This window comes from Sarcophilus harrisii, chromosome 5, assembly GCF_902635505.1.
Source record: "Sarcophilus harrisii chromosome 5, mSarHar1.11, whole genome shotgun sequence".
Taxonomy (NCBI): Eukaryota; Metazoa; Chordata; class Mammalia; order Dasyuromorphia; family Dasyuridae; genus Sarcophilus; species Sarcophilus harrisii.
The window spans coordinates 244,297,856-244,313,629 of NC_045430.1; the positions used below are offsets into that span (position 1 = coordinate 244,297,856).

The 15,774-nt window shown below is 32.4% G+C and overlaps 1 protein-coding gene across 3 annotated transcripts in view; it reads left to right on the forward strand.

The window, feature by feature from the left end:
- ANKIB1 (ankyrin repeat and IBR domain containing 1) overlaps positions 1-15,774 on the forward strand; it is a 154,416-nt gene that overhangs the window by 74,864 nt on the left and 63,778 nt on the right. For all 3 annotated transcript variants that reach the window (XM_012551293.3, XM_023505116.2, XM_031940003.1), the window contains 2 exons: positions 10,702-10,910; positions 14,017-14,105. In XM_012551293.3, coding sequence (XP_012406747.1) covers positions 10,702-10,910; positions 14,017-14,105 — 298 coding nt within the window. The remainder of the gene's footprint in view (positions 1-10,701; positions 10,911-14,016; positions 14,106-15,774) is intronic.

Consider the following 15,774-nt stretch of genomic DNA (forward strand, 5'->3'; position numbering starts at 1 on the left):
CAAAGATGCCTGTGTCTCCCCATTCTAAAACAGAGCCCTCACCTGATCTTTCTATCTCTTCTAATTCTTCTATTTTTTTCCTACCTTTGTAACTAAATTTGAAAAACCCATCTATCATAACTACTTCCTCTTTTCTCCTTTTACTCTTCTTAACAAATTAGTTTGACTTTTGACTATTATTCCACCGAAACTGCTGTCTTCAAAGATACCAGTGATCTCTTAGTTGCCAAATCCAGTGACTTTTCTTTAGTCTTTATAATCCTGGATTTCTCTTTGACACTCTTGATCATTATCTCCCCTTCCCCTGATAATCTCTTCTCTGTACGTTTTCAGGAAACCTCTCTCTCCTACTTTTCCTCCTACCTATCTGACTTTTTTTTTTTTGTCTCGTCATGGATCCTTCTCCAGATCGTGGCCTCTAAGTATAGCAGTCCTGTGTTTTTAATTACTCTCTTTATGGTGTAGATTCTCAAATCCACATATTCTGTCCTAATCTATTTCCTGACCTCCAATCTCACATTTCTATCTGCCTTTTGACATCACAAACTGGAGCATCAATTAGTCATCTTAAATTCATGTCTAAAACATAACTTATATGTTCCTTCTCTCTTCAGACACTACTGCTCCTCTGGCCCAAGCCCACATCACCTCAAGCCTTCAGTTATTGCAATATCTGTTGGTGGGTCTGCCTTCTTTAAATCTCTTCCCACTTTAATTCATCTTTTAGTCAGACTCTAAAAGTGATTTTCCTAAAGCACAGGCCTGAATATGTCATCTTCTTGCTCAATAAACTGTAGTAGCTCCCTGGTACCTCTAGAATTTTATACGAAATGTTCTGTTTTAACATTCAAAGCTCAAGACCACACTCATACATACATCTGCTTTTTCTAGTTTTTTTTGCCTGAGTCTTTCCCTTTCCCCTGCCTGCCAATACTCAATCCAGTTTAATGATATTGTATTCCATGACATTCAATGAATAAGACACTCTATCTGTTCCTGGCATTCCCTCTGGCTGTCCTCCCATGCCTGTAAACATTCTCTCCTCTGTTCCAGCTACTGACTTCCCTGGCTTTCTTTTAAGTCCCAGATAAAATTCTGCTTTCTATAGGAAGCTTTATCCTAATCCCTCGTGATTCTGTACCTTCCTTCTGTCAGTAATTACTTGCTATTGATTCTGTATATAGTTTATATATTTGTTTATCTGTTGTTACGCTTCTAAAGAAGTATTCTTGAAATATAATCATGGAATATAAGAGAAACCTGGAAAAATAAATACACAATGAACAATCTAAGAGCTAAAGAATAATTAATGCTTATATTCTAATAGGAGAAAAGATCATTGAACAAAGGTCATGGGTTTAGGTTTTCTTTATTCTTCATTCCCTTCTCAATGCTTGTAGAAATATAAATACTTAATCATCATTTAGCTCTTCTTTTAGATTGTTTACGTGTATTTTCCTTTCTAAGCTTTTCTGATACTCTGTTTGTATTTCAAGAATGCTTCTTATTTTTTTTCACCCTAATAGTAGTAGGTAAAAGTGACCTTTATTAAAGACCTATTTTCCATTATAGAATTATACTGCATTTTTCAGGATAAGCTTATTTGCCTACAAGTCTCCAGTTATAAAAATAATTTTCTATTGGTGTTTTATTTTGACATATTTCTCATTGAAAATATTGACATTTTTCAAACTGTCTACTGTTTGTGTGTGTTTTTCTATTTTGTCAGCTTAGTTATATATTCTTGTTCCAGGAGGTAATTTTTTTTATTTCAGATTTTCCTTTATTTCTTAGAACTACATTTCTGGGTGGTGTGGCTGATTTCCTCTCTATATTGTATTGTCTTATGGGAAGTTACTTACTGGGGAACCTTGCCTCCTCCTGCTGCCCTAACTTGAGATGTGAACAAACACACATTTTTCACCTTCATTGTAGCCACTCAGTTCTTTTTTCCTCAGTTCTTTCCCTGGCTGTACTTTGTTTCCTTCCTCATCTTGACCCCTCAATGTACCAGTTTAGTTCTTGTCTCATATTCTCTGAGATTTTTCCCTACCATGCTTCAGTCTTAAATGATTCCTACAACTTGCTATTTTTGCTCCTTATATGCTGCTGAATGAAACCAGAAAACCATGAAACTGCTGTGAAGATCCATTGCAAAATTATGTTACATAAAATAAATGAGGCCATCTGTTTACATCTTCTTAATCAATTCACTTTCCTATTTGCTATAATTGCTATTCCAAATCTTTATTCATCCTTAAACTCTTCCATATCTCTCACTACTACCAGTTTTCTTGGCTAAGAATCTGGTTTTACTATTTTCCTGAAGAAATTGTGAAGGCACCAAGTTCTTCCTAATCTCACATTATCTCAGTGCTTTCTCCCATTATTTTCTCTTTCATACCCGGCGTCACATGTCCTTCCCAAAGAAAAACTTCGTGTTTGCAAAAGTGATCCTTTCCCCTCCTTTCTTTGCTAATAGATTGTTCCCACTTTCCCTTATGTTAACTTTTTGCATTCTCGTTAATAATCTCATCATTCCATCAAAACTGCATTCTCCAAAAGTTAGAAAAGATCTATTTGCAAAATCTAATGACCTTTCCTTAGTCTTCATTCTTCATTTTTCTGCAGACTTTTGACACTTTTCAGTCTCTCTCTTTTTTTTTTTCTCTTCTCTCTGTTTTCAGCATAATGTTTTCCTGATCCTCCAACTAACTATATGACATGTCTTTTTCTGTTTCTTTTACTGAACATGTCTTCACCAGCATCATACATGCAAAGATTGTCTTTTCAGATATTTTTCTGAGTTCTCTTCTCCATTTATATAATTCCCTTGGCTTCATTTATCTTCTCTTTGCAAATGATTCTCAAATCTATTTGTCCATTCCTCTTAGAGAAAGAGATATATACCAAGTATATATCTCCAACTGTTTTTTAGATATCTCATCATGTCTAAAAGTTGCCCTTAAACTCCATTTCCTCCTTTTAACATTATTACAGGTGTTGAGGTTATCACTATTCTCCCAATCACCCAGGCACTCCTCATATTCCATGTATCCAGTGTGTCGTCAAGTTCTGTTGATTCTATCTTTGTAGCATCTCTTGTATACATTTTATTATCTCTTATGCTGCTGTTATCCTTTTTCAGGCCCTCAATACCTCTTAATTAAATTATTCCAATAGTCTTGTGGCAGCTTTTACTGCTTCAGGTCATCTCCTACTCCAGACCATCTTCCATGTATCTTTAAAATTTTTCTTTCTAAAGCACTGGTCTGACCATGTCATGATTTTAGTCATGACCAAAATCTTCTTTTTGTTTTTTATATCCCTCAGTAACCTGACCTGCTTCTGTCTTTCAGTTCTTGCATCTTACTCTTCCTCATGTTTTCTTTGGTTCAATGATATTGTCGTCCTTGCCATTCCTTACAGATAACACCCCATTTCCCAAATCTGCATTTTCATTGGATATCTTCCATGCCTGGAATTCTTCCCCTTATCATCTTCACTTCTTTCTTTAAATCTGCCAAAGTCCCACCTTCTACCTGTGAAGCTTTTTCTGGTCCTTTTTAATCTTGTCTCTCCATTGGATTGTGAGCTACTCGAGTAGAAACTGAGTCTTGTCTTTCTTTGTATCCCCATCACCTACCATATGGATGATACAGTAGGAACCTAATTAATGCTTGGGACTTGACTTGATATGCACATCTCCAGCACACACATTCAGTAAATCTCTCAGGACATTCCAGAATGAGAAAGAACATTAGGATATTGGAATGTACAGATCCAAAGCAGAAGACTATTTGTGATTGCTCACAGACCTTAGCCCAGAGCAATGACTACTCCTTTCCTTAAATCATTTCACTGTAAACGAACCAAAAACTTAAAGCTGCCCACAATTAGCTCTCAAAATAGTGATATGAAAAATCAAAGCTTGAAACAGTGTCCCCTACACTCTAGCAGAACCCATCTTTAACATTGAATTACAAGTTAAGGAATAGGTTGGAAAAATAAGCAAGAACTAAACCAAACTAAAAGAACCTGTCCATAAAAACCTACTATGGTCACAGGGAAGATCAAAATGCAAACTCGGAAAAAGATAACAATGTCAAAATAGCTAAATAACCTCAGAAAAAGAATTTTTGAAATCAATTAAGAGAGGTAGAGGAAAAAAATAAAAGAAATGAGAGTGATGCAAATCATGAAGAGTCACCAGCTTGGGAAAGGAAGCACAAAAAACATGTAGGAAAATGTACAGAACTTTCACGAAGAAAACAACCTTTTAAAAAGTTGTGGTGGTGTTCAGACAGATCCAACTCTTTCTGGCTTTAGTTGGGGTTTTCTTGACAAAAGACACTTGAAGTGGTTTGCCATTTCCTTTTCTGGTTCATTTTACAGATATATGGAAACTGAGGCAAACAGGGTTAAGTGACTTTCCCAGGGTCATACACCAACTAAGTGTCTGAGGCCAGATTTTAACTTCTGAAAATGTACCTTCTTGACCCTAGGGCTCAGCTCTATCTATTATGCCACCTAGTATAAGTGGCCCAATGGAAAAGAAGGGACAAAAACTCACTGAAGAAAATGCTTTAAGGATTTGTGGAAGCTATTGATTCCATGAAATCAAGAAATTATATCAAAAGAAGGAAATGTGAAATATCTTCTTAGAAAAGAGATGGAGGAGAAATAATTTAAGAATTATTGGACTACTGAAGACCATGATCAACTTGATATCATATTTTAAAAAAATCTTTTGAGGAATACTGTCCTAATATCGTAAAACCAGAGGGCAAAGCAGAAATTGAAAGAATCTATTCATCTCCTAAGAGACCCCCAAAATGAAAATTCTCAGGAATTTTTTAGTCAGATTACATAACTGCCAAGTCAAAGAGAAAATATTGCAAAGAGACAGAAACAATTCAAATACTGTGGAATCAGAGTCAGGATAACTAGATAATTTAGCAGTTTCTACATTAAAGGATTTAGAGGGCTTGCAATATGGTATTCTGAAAGACAAAACACCTAGGACACAACCAAGAATCACTATTTCATGAAACTGAGTATAATCTTTCTTCGGGTTAGAGGGAGGGAATGAATATTTAGTGAAATAGAGGACTTTCAAACATTTTTGATTAAAAAAAGACTAAAGCTGAACAGAAAATTTCATTTTCACGCACAAGACTTAGGCATGAAAAGGTAAACAGAAAAGAGAAATTACAAGGGATTCTGTAAGGTTAAATTATTTATATTCCTACATAGTAAGATAATACTTGTAACTTGTAACTTCACCAGTATTAGGAAAATTAGAAGGATTATAGATTGACTATGATGAGGTGATATTCAAAAAAAGCCAAAATCAAATGGTGAGAAAGAGGGATGTACTCAGAAAAGAAAAGGAAGAGGTAGAATGGAATAAATTATATCAAGAGGTATAAAAGAGCTATAACAGTGGGATGCAGATAAAATGTGGACTTTATTCTAATTGGAATTGGCTCATAGAAAGAATAACAATAACTTCATCTGTCCTATCCAGTGGGGAAGGAAAACGGAAGGAAAACTGGGAGAGATGGTAATGAAAACTAAAACACTTGTAAAGAAAGAGAGTGAAAGAAGAGATGAGGGGAGGGAGCAATAAAAAAAAAAAAAGAATAAAATTGAGGGGAATATACAGTAATCATACCTAAATGTGAATAGTAAGAACTCACCCATACAACTGAATAAGTAGAGTGGATTAAAAATAGGAATTTTAAAATATGTTGTTTATAAGAAGCACATTTAACATACACAATAAGAGAAAGGGGCATGTGCAGATCTGTTATGCTTCAGCTGAAGTAAAAAAGGAGAACCAGTCATGATCTTGGACAAAGCAGAAGCAAAAATAGATCCAATTAAATATAAATGAAATAAACTATATCTGGCTGTAAAAGGTATGATAGCCAATGTAGTAATATCAATATTATTCACATATGAATCATGATATAGTATTTGAATTCTTAATAGAAAATTTAAATGAGTCACGGGAAGAAATAGACAGCAAAACTATGCTAGTGGGTGACCTCAATTTTCTCCTTTCAGAAATAGATAAAATCTAATTAAAAATTACATAAGAAAGAAACTGAGGAAATGAACAGAATTTTAGAAAAGTTAGGCATAATGTACCTCTGTAGTAAACTGAATGGTAATAGAAAGAAATATACCTTTTTCGTAACAACATAGACAGAAAAATTGAGCATGTATTAGAGTATAAAAATCTCATAAGCAAAAGCAGAAATATTAAATGCATCTTTTTGAGATCATTTTGCAATAGAAATTATTCAATAAAGAGCCATGGAAAAATAGATTAAAAATCATCTCTAAATGCTTATATCAATAAAATAGAGAAAAGCAGATAAATAAATTGCTCATAAAACTAAAAAAAACCTAGAAATGGAAGAAGTTAAACATGCCTAATTATATATAGAATTGGAAATCCTGGAAATCAAAGGAGAGATTAATAAACATTGGATGAAAATTATTGAACTAGTAAATCTAGAATATGGTAAAACCTATTTTATTTAATTTTATGCCAGTAAATCTGCATGAAATGATTAAATATTTACAAAAATATACACTGCTCAGATTGACAGAAGAGGAAACAGAATATTTAAATAATTCCATATTTTGAGAAGAAAAAATTTCAACAGTCACCAATGAACTTCCTAAGAAAAAATCCTCAGGACCAGATGATTTTACATATGCATTCTACTGAATATTTAGGGAACAATTAATTCCAATACTATATAAACTGCTTGGGAAATGGGCAAGGAAGGAGTGCTGTCAAAGTCCCTTTATGACAGATAATATTGTTTTCATTTACCTACTTAAAACAAAAAGAGCAAAACGGAAAACTAGAGACCAATTCCCAAAATGAAGATTGATGCAAACAATTTAAAATGCTAGCAAAGAGAATGCAGGACTGATTTGGTATTAGGAAAATTTATCAGCATAATTGACCACATCAATAAACCAAAAGGAATCATGTTTATCTCAATCAATAGATGAAGAAAACGTTTTTGACAAAATATAACTTCCATTCCTATTAAAAATGCTAGAGAATTTAAGACTAAATGGCGCTTTCTTTGAGTAATATTTATCTAAAACCCTCAGCAAGCATCTATAATGGGATAAGCTTGAAACCTACCCAGTAAGGTCAGGGATGAAAGAGGCCTATTATCAGCACTGTTATTCAGTATTGTAATTGAAATGGAAGTTATTGCAATAAAAAAAAAAAAAAAAAACAAATTGAAGGAATCAAATAGACAATGAAACAAAACTGTCACCATGCATGTAATATAATGATATACATAGAGAATCTTAGAGAATCAAGTAAAAAAGTTAGTTGAAATAATTTTACAGTAACATTATATGATATAAAATACACATAAATCCTCAGCATTTCTAGTTATTACCAATGAAATTCAGCAGCAAAAGATAGAAAAATTCCATTTTAAACGATAGTTTTAAAAAATGAGAATAGTTGATTGTTGTCCTTTGTTCTCAAAGAGGACCAAAATAACACCACTGTATTGGAATCAAGTTAGTATTTCTGACTCTGACTTATTGGACCAATACAAGCTCAGAATGCTCTGCTACCGATCAGAGTGTCAACATTTGGGGTGGATTCTCTAAATTTGAGCATCTCACTTCTGAGCTAATTCAATTCTGCTTCATTCATAGAGCACAGCGCCTTTTCTGATGTGGGGGCACACCATGCTCGGTGGTCCTATGTTAGTATCTCATACAATTGGTTCCAAAGTTAGTGGTAGACAATAAAAAATACTTTGTAGTCTACCTGCCAAGAGAAACCCAGGAACTTTATGAGTACAATTATAAAAGTCTTTATACAAGACTTTTGTAATTGTACTCATAAAGTTCCTGGGTTTATATACAAAGTCATTCTAAACAGTTGGGAACATATTAATTGCTAGGCAATATAATAAAAATAATTGTACTCAATCTGCTTTTAAACTATCAAATTATTTTACAGCTAGAAAAAAAATAATAAATTTCTTCTGGAAGAATAAGAGATTAAGAATATTGAAGGAATTAATGGGAAAAAAATGTGGAAATGCAAATATCTCAGTAAAGTTGTCTAGCTGTACCAGATATCAAACAGGATTATAAAATGGTAATCATCAAAACAATCTGGTACTGGCCAAGAAATAAAGCGATAGATCAATAGAATAGATTATGTACACAAGACAAAATAGTAAATGACCATAGTAATTTGTGTTTGATAAAGCTAAAAAAAAAATCCGAGGATTTGGAACTCACTATTTGACAAAAACTGCTAGGAAAACTACAAAATAATTTGGCAGCATCTAGTTATACAGTATCATCTCACATTGCATACCAAGCATGAGGTCCAAAGTAGTACATGATTTTTATGTAGACAAGTTAGGGGAGCCTGCAATAGTTTACCAGCTGAATATATGAATAGCGGAAGAATTTAGGAACAAAGGACAGAGAATGAGCATTACAAAAATATAAAGTGAATGCTTTTTTTTTATTAATATTAAAACGTTTATACAAACAAAACCAAAATAATTGAGATTAAAACAAAAGCAGAAGAGGGGAGGAGGAAGGATTTTTTTTTCCTTTAGCAAATATCTTAGATAAAGGGTTCATTTCTAAAATATATAAAAAGTGGAGTCAAATTTATAAGAATGAATGTAATTTCTAACTTAAATGGTAAAAGGATTTTGAACAAGCAGTTTTTTAGGCAAAGAGATCAAGGGTGCTTATAGTCATTTGGAAAAATAACCTAAATCACTATTGTTTGGAGAAATGCAAATTAAAACCATCTTGAGATATATACCCCCTTATACCTTTTAGATTGACTGTGACAGAAAAAGAAAATGATGAATGTTGGATAATTGGGACATTTATGCATTGTTGATGTAGTTGTGAACTCATCTAACCTTTCTGGAGAGTAATTTGGAGTTATGTCCTAAGGGCTGTAAAACTGTGCATACACTTTGACTCAGCAATATCACTACTAGGTCTGTATTCCAAAGAGATTTTTTTTTAAAGTCAAAAGGATCTGTTTGTATGAAAAAGTTAATAATAGCTCTTTCTGTTGTTGGCAAAGAATTAGTTTGAGTCCATACTTTCAGTTGGAATGGCTGAACAAGCTGTGTTGTATGCTTATAATGGAATACTATTGTACTGTTAGAAACGAAGACCAGAATGATTTCAGTAAAACCTAGAAAGACTTAGATAACCGATGAAGAGTAAATTGAGCAGAACCAGAACATTGTATACAGCAGATCATATAATTATGAATTATCATTGACTTAATTATTCTCAGAAATAGTAATGCAAAGAAGACAGTTCCAAAGGATTTGTCATGGAAATCTCTACCTACCTCCAGAGAAATAAGTGAGGAGGTCTGAATGAATATGGAAGCATACTGTTTTATTTACCTTTTTAATTTTTATTGGAATCTGTTTTCTTTATAACATTACATGATAGTAAATATGGCTTAGATGATTGTGCATGTATATCCTCTATCAATGTGCTTGCCTTCTGAGGAAGGAATGAAGAAGAGGAAGAGTATTTGAAACTCGTTATTCTTAATGTTAAAAATTGTTTTTCCATGCAATTGGGGAAAAAAATAACATTTTTAATAAAAATAAAATCCCCTCAGTAAAAATGATAATGACATTCTTATCTCAGGATTGTTGTGAAGATCAAATGAGACAGTATTTGCAAACTGTTTTGCAAAGCATAAATTGCTGCATAAATGTAATATCATCAAAATTCTACTACACTATATTAAAAATACAAATATGAAATGAAGTTCCATTGGACTTATATGTAAACCGGAATCTTGAATATTTGTAGTGAATTTTTTCTATATTAATGTTATGTGTCAACATAAAGACATTCTTCAACATGTCCTGACTTAGTTATAGAAAGGTAAACTGATTTAGAAGTATTTTGGAACATCCTGAAGTTCAAAGACCCTAATATATTGTACGATAATATGTCTCCAATAAATAAAAAGCAATTGGATTCTAAGTCTGAACTGTCAGGACTAAGTGAATCTCCCAATTAACTAGGAAGCTAGCATTTTGTATACTGATTGAAAAGAAATAGTGATAGTGTGATATAGTAAAGAATTTAAGTTCCATCATTCCCACTAAATGTATGTTTCATCATTATGTAAATATTTCTGTACAATATTTTTACTTCCAAATATTAATAATTGAAGTATCCTTTACAATTCAGTTTGCTTTTTTTTTTTCTTTATTGGTGAAATGAAGGAGTTGATCCAGATCATCTTTAAACTCTTTTCTTGATATAATCTGATTTCATGAACATAATATTTTCCTAATGGTTTGATACATCATATATAGTATACATACATATATAAAACAGCTCATTTATTTAGTGCTTTAATGTTTCAAAATATTTTTCTTATTCTGTTATCCTCATTGTGTAAAGAAGTGAGTCTCTGAGAGGCTGGATGATTCTCCTAATATAAATATTGTGGTGACCTGGATCCCACTCTTTTGATTCCATGAATTATTAGTGCCTATGATATATTTATGTGTTTACATTTGTAAAGAATCTTAGTCTTAAACCTCATTCAGTATGAAAATTTTTAAAAACTACCCTATTTTATTTTTACTGAGCATTATCTTTATTATTTTTGTTAAGACTGGGACAGGGAAAAATTACTTGAAGCATGGATGTCTAATCCAGAGAACTGCTGCCAACGTTCAGGTGTTCAAATGCCAACCCCACCTCCAAGTGGATATAATGCCTGGGATACACTTCCTTCTCCTCGAACTCCAAGAACAACTCGCTCTTCTGTCACTTCTCCAGATGAAATTAGTTTATCTCCTGGTGACTTGGATACGGCTCTGGTATGTATTCATCTTGAAACTGATGACTGCCCTTCTTGAACTTCTAAATGTTTGTGATTTCCTTCTTTCACGAGTTCTTCCAAAAAAAAAAAAAAAATGCCAAGTCAGAGTCCATGATATATGCTGTGTTTGACAGGAAAAGTTTTATTGACATGGAATTTATTCTTGAGTCAGATTACAGTTGGACCATTTACTCCTTAGAACTAAAGTCAGAATGAATCATTTTTAAGACCCCAAGAATAAAAATGAGAAAAACACAGTGTACATTGGAAATGCACTCCCTCTGACCGACAAAGCAATGAGTGCTAATTAGAACTTGTCAGATGGATTCCAGAATCTCCATCACCTTCAATCTTGAGTATAAGAGCTTTGTACAGAAGTTGGTTGGGTTTGGCAGTGGCAGTAAGGTGACACACTCAGTGGATAGAGAATTAAGGCTAGAGTCCAGGAGACCCAAGGTCAGTTCTGCCCTCAAACACTTAGTAGCTATGGGATCATGGGCAATTACTTCACCTCTGTTTGCTTCAGAATTTTTTCAACTGGAAAATGGGAATAATGCTAGCGTCTACCTCCCAGGTATTATTATATTATTATAAAGATTATATGGATAATATTCATTAAGTATATAGTATAATCCCTGGAATGTTGCAGGTGGGATACAAATGCTAGCCGTTATTATTATGGTTATAATTTATTAATTGTGATTATTATTTACAAATAGTAATATATTACTTGCCTCAATAAGAAAAGGAAGTAGTCCCCTAGTAAGTCAGTAATCTTTAAACGTTTACTATATCCCAGTATTAGAATATTCAGAATAAGCAAGCAGCAGTCTCTACTCAGTAAATACCTGACTAAGTAGAAAGCCATATATAAACTTTGTATTACAATTAAGGATGAAGAATAATTATGAGCAGTATTGTCTGATATGGAGAAGTAAGTATAGGACAAAAGTAGTTTAAATAAAGCTCCAACTAATGTATATGTATATGTATATATATGTTTTGTTAATGTATATTGTTTGGGGATTTTTTTTTCTTTTAAACTTTCACAGTATCATTGGTTGGTTGGTTTTTTAATAGCTACCACTAATTTCCCAGCCCTACAAAACCCTGATTTTTAAGGTCATCTTTGATGCTTGTTTTTCCTTTACTTCCCACTTAAGTCAGTTTCTAAGAATTGACGTTTCTTCCGCTACAGTATTACCTAGCACACATCTCCTTCTCTCCTCCTCTTAAACTCCTCTTATTATCACACTAATTCTGGCCTTCACATCTCTTGGCCTGACTATTAAATTGCCTCTTTCTCCTTCCAGTCTCATCTATCCTTCAGTTTTCAGAATTACTGAATAACTATACTCTTAAGAATATGTACTCTTAAGTATATATTTAAGAAGTTTTAAGAAACTTTTAAAATATATACTTCTTTTCCTATTATTTCACTATCTCCCTTATCTAGACCCAATTTGTCTTTTAAACATAATCTCATTCTATGGCCACTTATATACTCTAGATTCCAATCAATCTAGGAAGTTTTCTCTTGATCTTGTTTTGCCTTCTCTCATCTCTTTGCCTTTGGTCATAGAATCATTAGGATCCAAAGCTGTAAAAGGAATTCTAAATATAATCCAGTCTTACCTTTTTTACAGCTGAAGAAGCAAACTAGCAAATTTAAGTGATTTGCCAAAATCACAAAATGCCAAGATTAAAAGCTAGCTCCTTCTTTTGTATAACCAGCTTACAGCATATAGTAGGTATTTACCTATTGGTTGGTTCAATTGTATATTTAATTTTTAAAAAATTGTTGTGCCATTTTCTGCATTTCAAAAGAATATGCTAATGTTTAACCTCTAGGATTGCTTGCTGTCTAGGGGGATTGAGGGGAAGGAGGAAGAGAAGGAAAAAAATTTCTAACAGTTTTGGGAATGTTGAAAGCTATCTTTGCATGAATTTGGAAAAATAAAATAATCTTTTTAAAAAAAAAACATTCAGTCCATATAGTGTATTGAATAATTGAAATTATCTTTTTTGCTTTTGCTGAAGCAATTGGGGTTAAGTGACTTGCCCAGGGAAGTGTTAAGTGTCTGAGAACAGATTTGAACTCGAGTCCTCCTCACTTCCGAGCTAGTGCTCTATCCACTTCGCCACCTAACTGCCCCTTGAATCTTTTTTTATATAAAAGCATCTTTGAGAAGTATAATTCTGCTTTGTTCATTCTTCAGTACTTATTGATTCAGAAGGTACTTTTTAATACATAAAATGAGAAAAGTATAACAAAGAAGTTAATCTTTCTGTAGGTCATTCTGACTTCCAAAAAATGCCTTCCTTCCTCTTCCCCCCCACCCCCCATGACTCCTTTTCCTAATATACAGTTTTGGGTATATGTAATATATTAAAATTTAGATTTCATATTAAAATAAAATTTTATAATGCAATTGTGGTTAAATGAACACTTCACTTTTTACTTTTCTTATATTTATTATCTAAATAATATGTAAATATCATTTATCTAATATTAATATCTAAATCAACATAGTATCATTTTTTATCATTTTATTAAAATCATAAATTTATTATTTTAACCTACTGCAATAGAATTCCAAATTTAGGAAGTGATGTCAGTGGCTGTGTATTCGAAGTCCCAACTAAAAATGAACTAGCATTACCTTAGAACCAAAAAGCTGTCATCTAGCTTTAAGAACTTAAGGGAAGGGAGAACTGACCACATCCCAGAGCAGCCTAATTCACCTCATTTTGGATATTAAAGTCTTAATATAAGAGCATGCCCCTCTTATTGTGATTAGTAAATGACATAGTTGATATAGTGCTGGTCCTATAGTCAGAGTCTAAGATACTTTCAAGTTTGACTTTAGTCACAAAGTCACTTAAGCTCTCATAATCTGCTTCCTTTTAAAATCAGATCATATGAGATACACAAACATATATAATATAGCATCACAAGCCATAAAACAATATATAAAAACTAATTTTTATTATTTTTAATATTTAATTTCATTAATAACTTAAAATCACAAATAATATGCTTAGTAAATTTGCCAATTGAACTAAATTATGGTTTTATATAGTGTTTTTTATTTATTCTACAGTGTGACATTTGTATGTGCAATATTTCTGTGTTTGAAGACCCAGTGGATATGCCATGTGGACATGACTTTTGCCGAGCATGTTGGGAAGCGTGAGTATATGTAACTTAGTATTTTTTACCAACTAACTCCCCAATTTAGTCAGAAAATACTTTGCATTTAAAATCTTTATATTAATTAATTTTTACTGGTATCCTAATTATAATGAAATTCTTTATAACTTTAATTATCTTTTTTTTTTTTTTTAATTTAATAATAGCCTTTTATTTACAGGATATATGCATGGGTAACTTTACAGCATTAACAATTGCCAAACCTCTTGTTCCAATTTTTTACCTCTTACCCCCCCACCCCCTCCCCCAGATGACAGGATGACCAGTAGATGTATAACTTTAATTATCAAAGGTTAGAGGGTTTTTTTTGCTTCATAAATAATGGATAAATTTTTAGTACTTTGCTAATCTGTTATATTTGAAAATATTGGAAGCTCTTTTGAAGTAATGCTTGACTATATCAAGAAATATTTCGTCAAGCAAATTTAGTAACATTTTAAAGAAAAAGTATGGTCCCAAGGAAGTGTTAGGGAATAAGTGATTCCTTATATCAGAGCAATCACAGATCTAGCTCCTAACTCCTAAATGAAAATATATAAGTGTAAAAGGAGTTTTATTTACACTATTGAACTAGTTAGGTGCAAAGTTATAAAAGACAGTGTAAATGAAAAGCAAGAGCAGGGATGTTTTAAAAGCAGATGGCAAGGAATGAATACAGCTTAAAAAAAAAAAAAATTGAATATGCTAAAAAGGGAGAGAGAACTGTGGAAAGACAGAAATGACTTCTTTCTCCAAGATTGGCAAGGAATCATGAGATTAAGAGAGACATGTTGAGGCAGAAATGAGTTCATAAAATTTTCTCTTTTTACAAAATGCCAATTTTAAATTTGGTTTTAAAGTGCTTTATCATCAATTTACATTTTCCCTGATTTCTATCAATAAATTTGTGGAATTTTTTATGCAGTGAGAGAAAAATAATGTTGAATGGTAGATCAAAACAAAGCTTGAGTATACAAAGAGTAGCATGACAGTTAAAGAAATAGAAATGAAGAAAGCATTTTTGAAATTCTGGGGTTGGTAGCTGATCACAAAATAGAAAATTGTGAAGGCATTACTTGGAATAATAATCCAAAAGTCATTTTTTACTTTTGATTAAAAAGTCAACTGAATGAATTATTTTAATAACAATAATATTTATATAGCATATTACGGTTTGCAAAACACTTTTAAAAAATATCTTACTCTATTTGGGACAACAACTCTCGGGAAATAAGTTTTATTTCCTCCCTTGTTATCCCCCATTACAGGTGAGGAAATTGAGTAAGGCAAAGATTACATGACTTGTCCAGGGTTACATAGTAAGTTTCTGAGGCTAGGTTTGAAAGTCAGGTTTTGCTGACTGCAGATGCCAATATGTAGTTATTGATTAATATTAGATCTCAGTCTGGTAGTGGTTCCAAAGGTAGAGAAGAGAATACTATGTTAATGATACTATTTGTGACTAAAGAGAGAGAAGATTTTGGTAATTCTATTATTAATATTTAAATTTTACTTATTATGTATGTCTTCTTAATCAACTCCATCCCACTGGGACTAAACAGAAAGCAGTTTATAATACTTTGACCTAAAAAATTTTTAAAGATAAATTTTTCTTTCTTATAAGATTAGATTTTTAATAACACATGTAATCTGTCCTAACATTCATCCT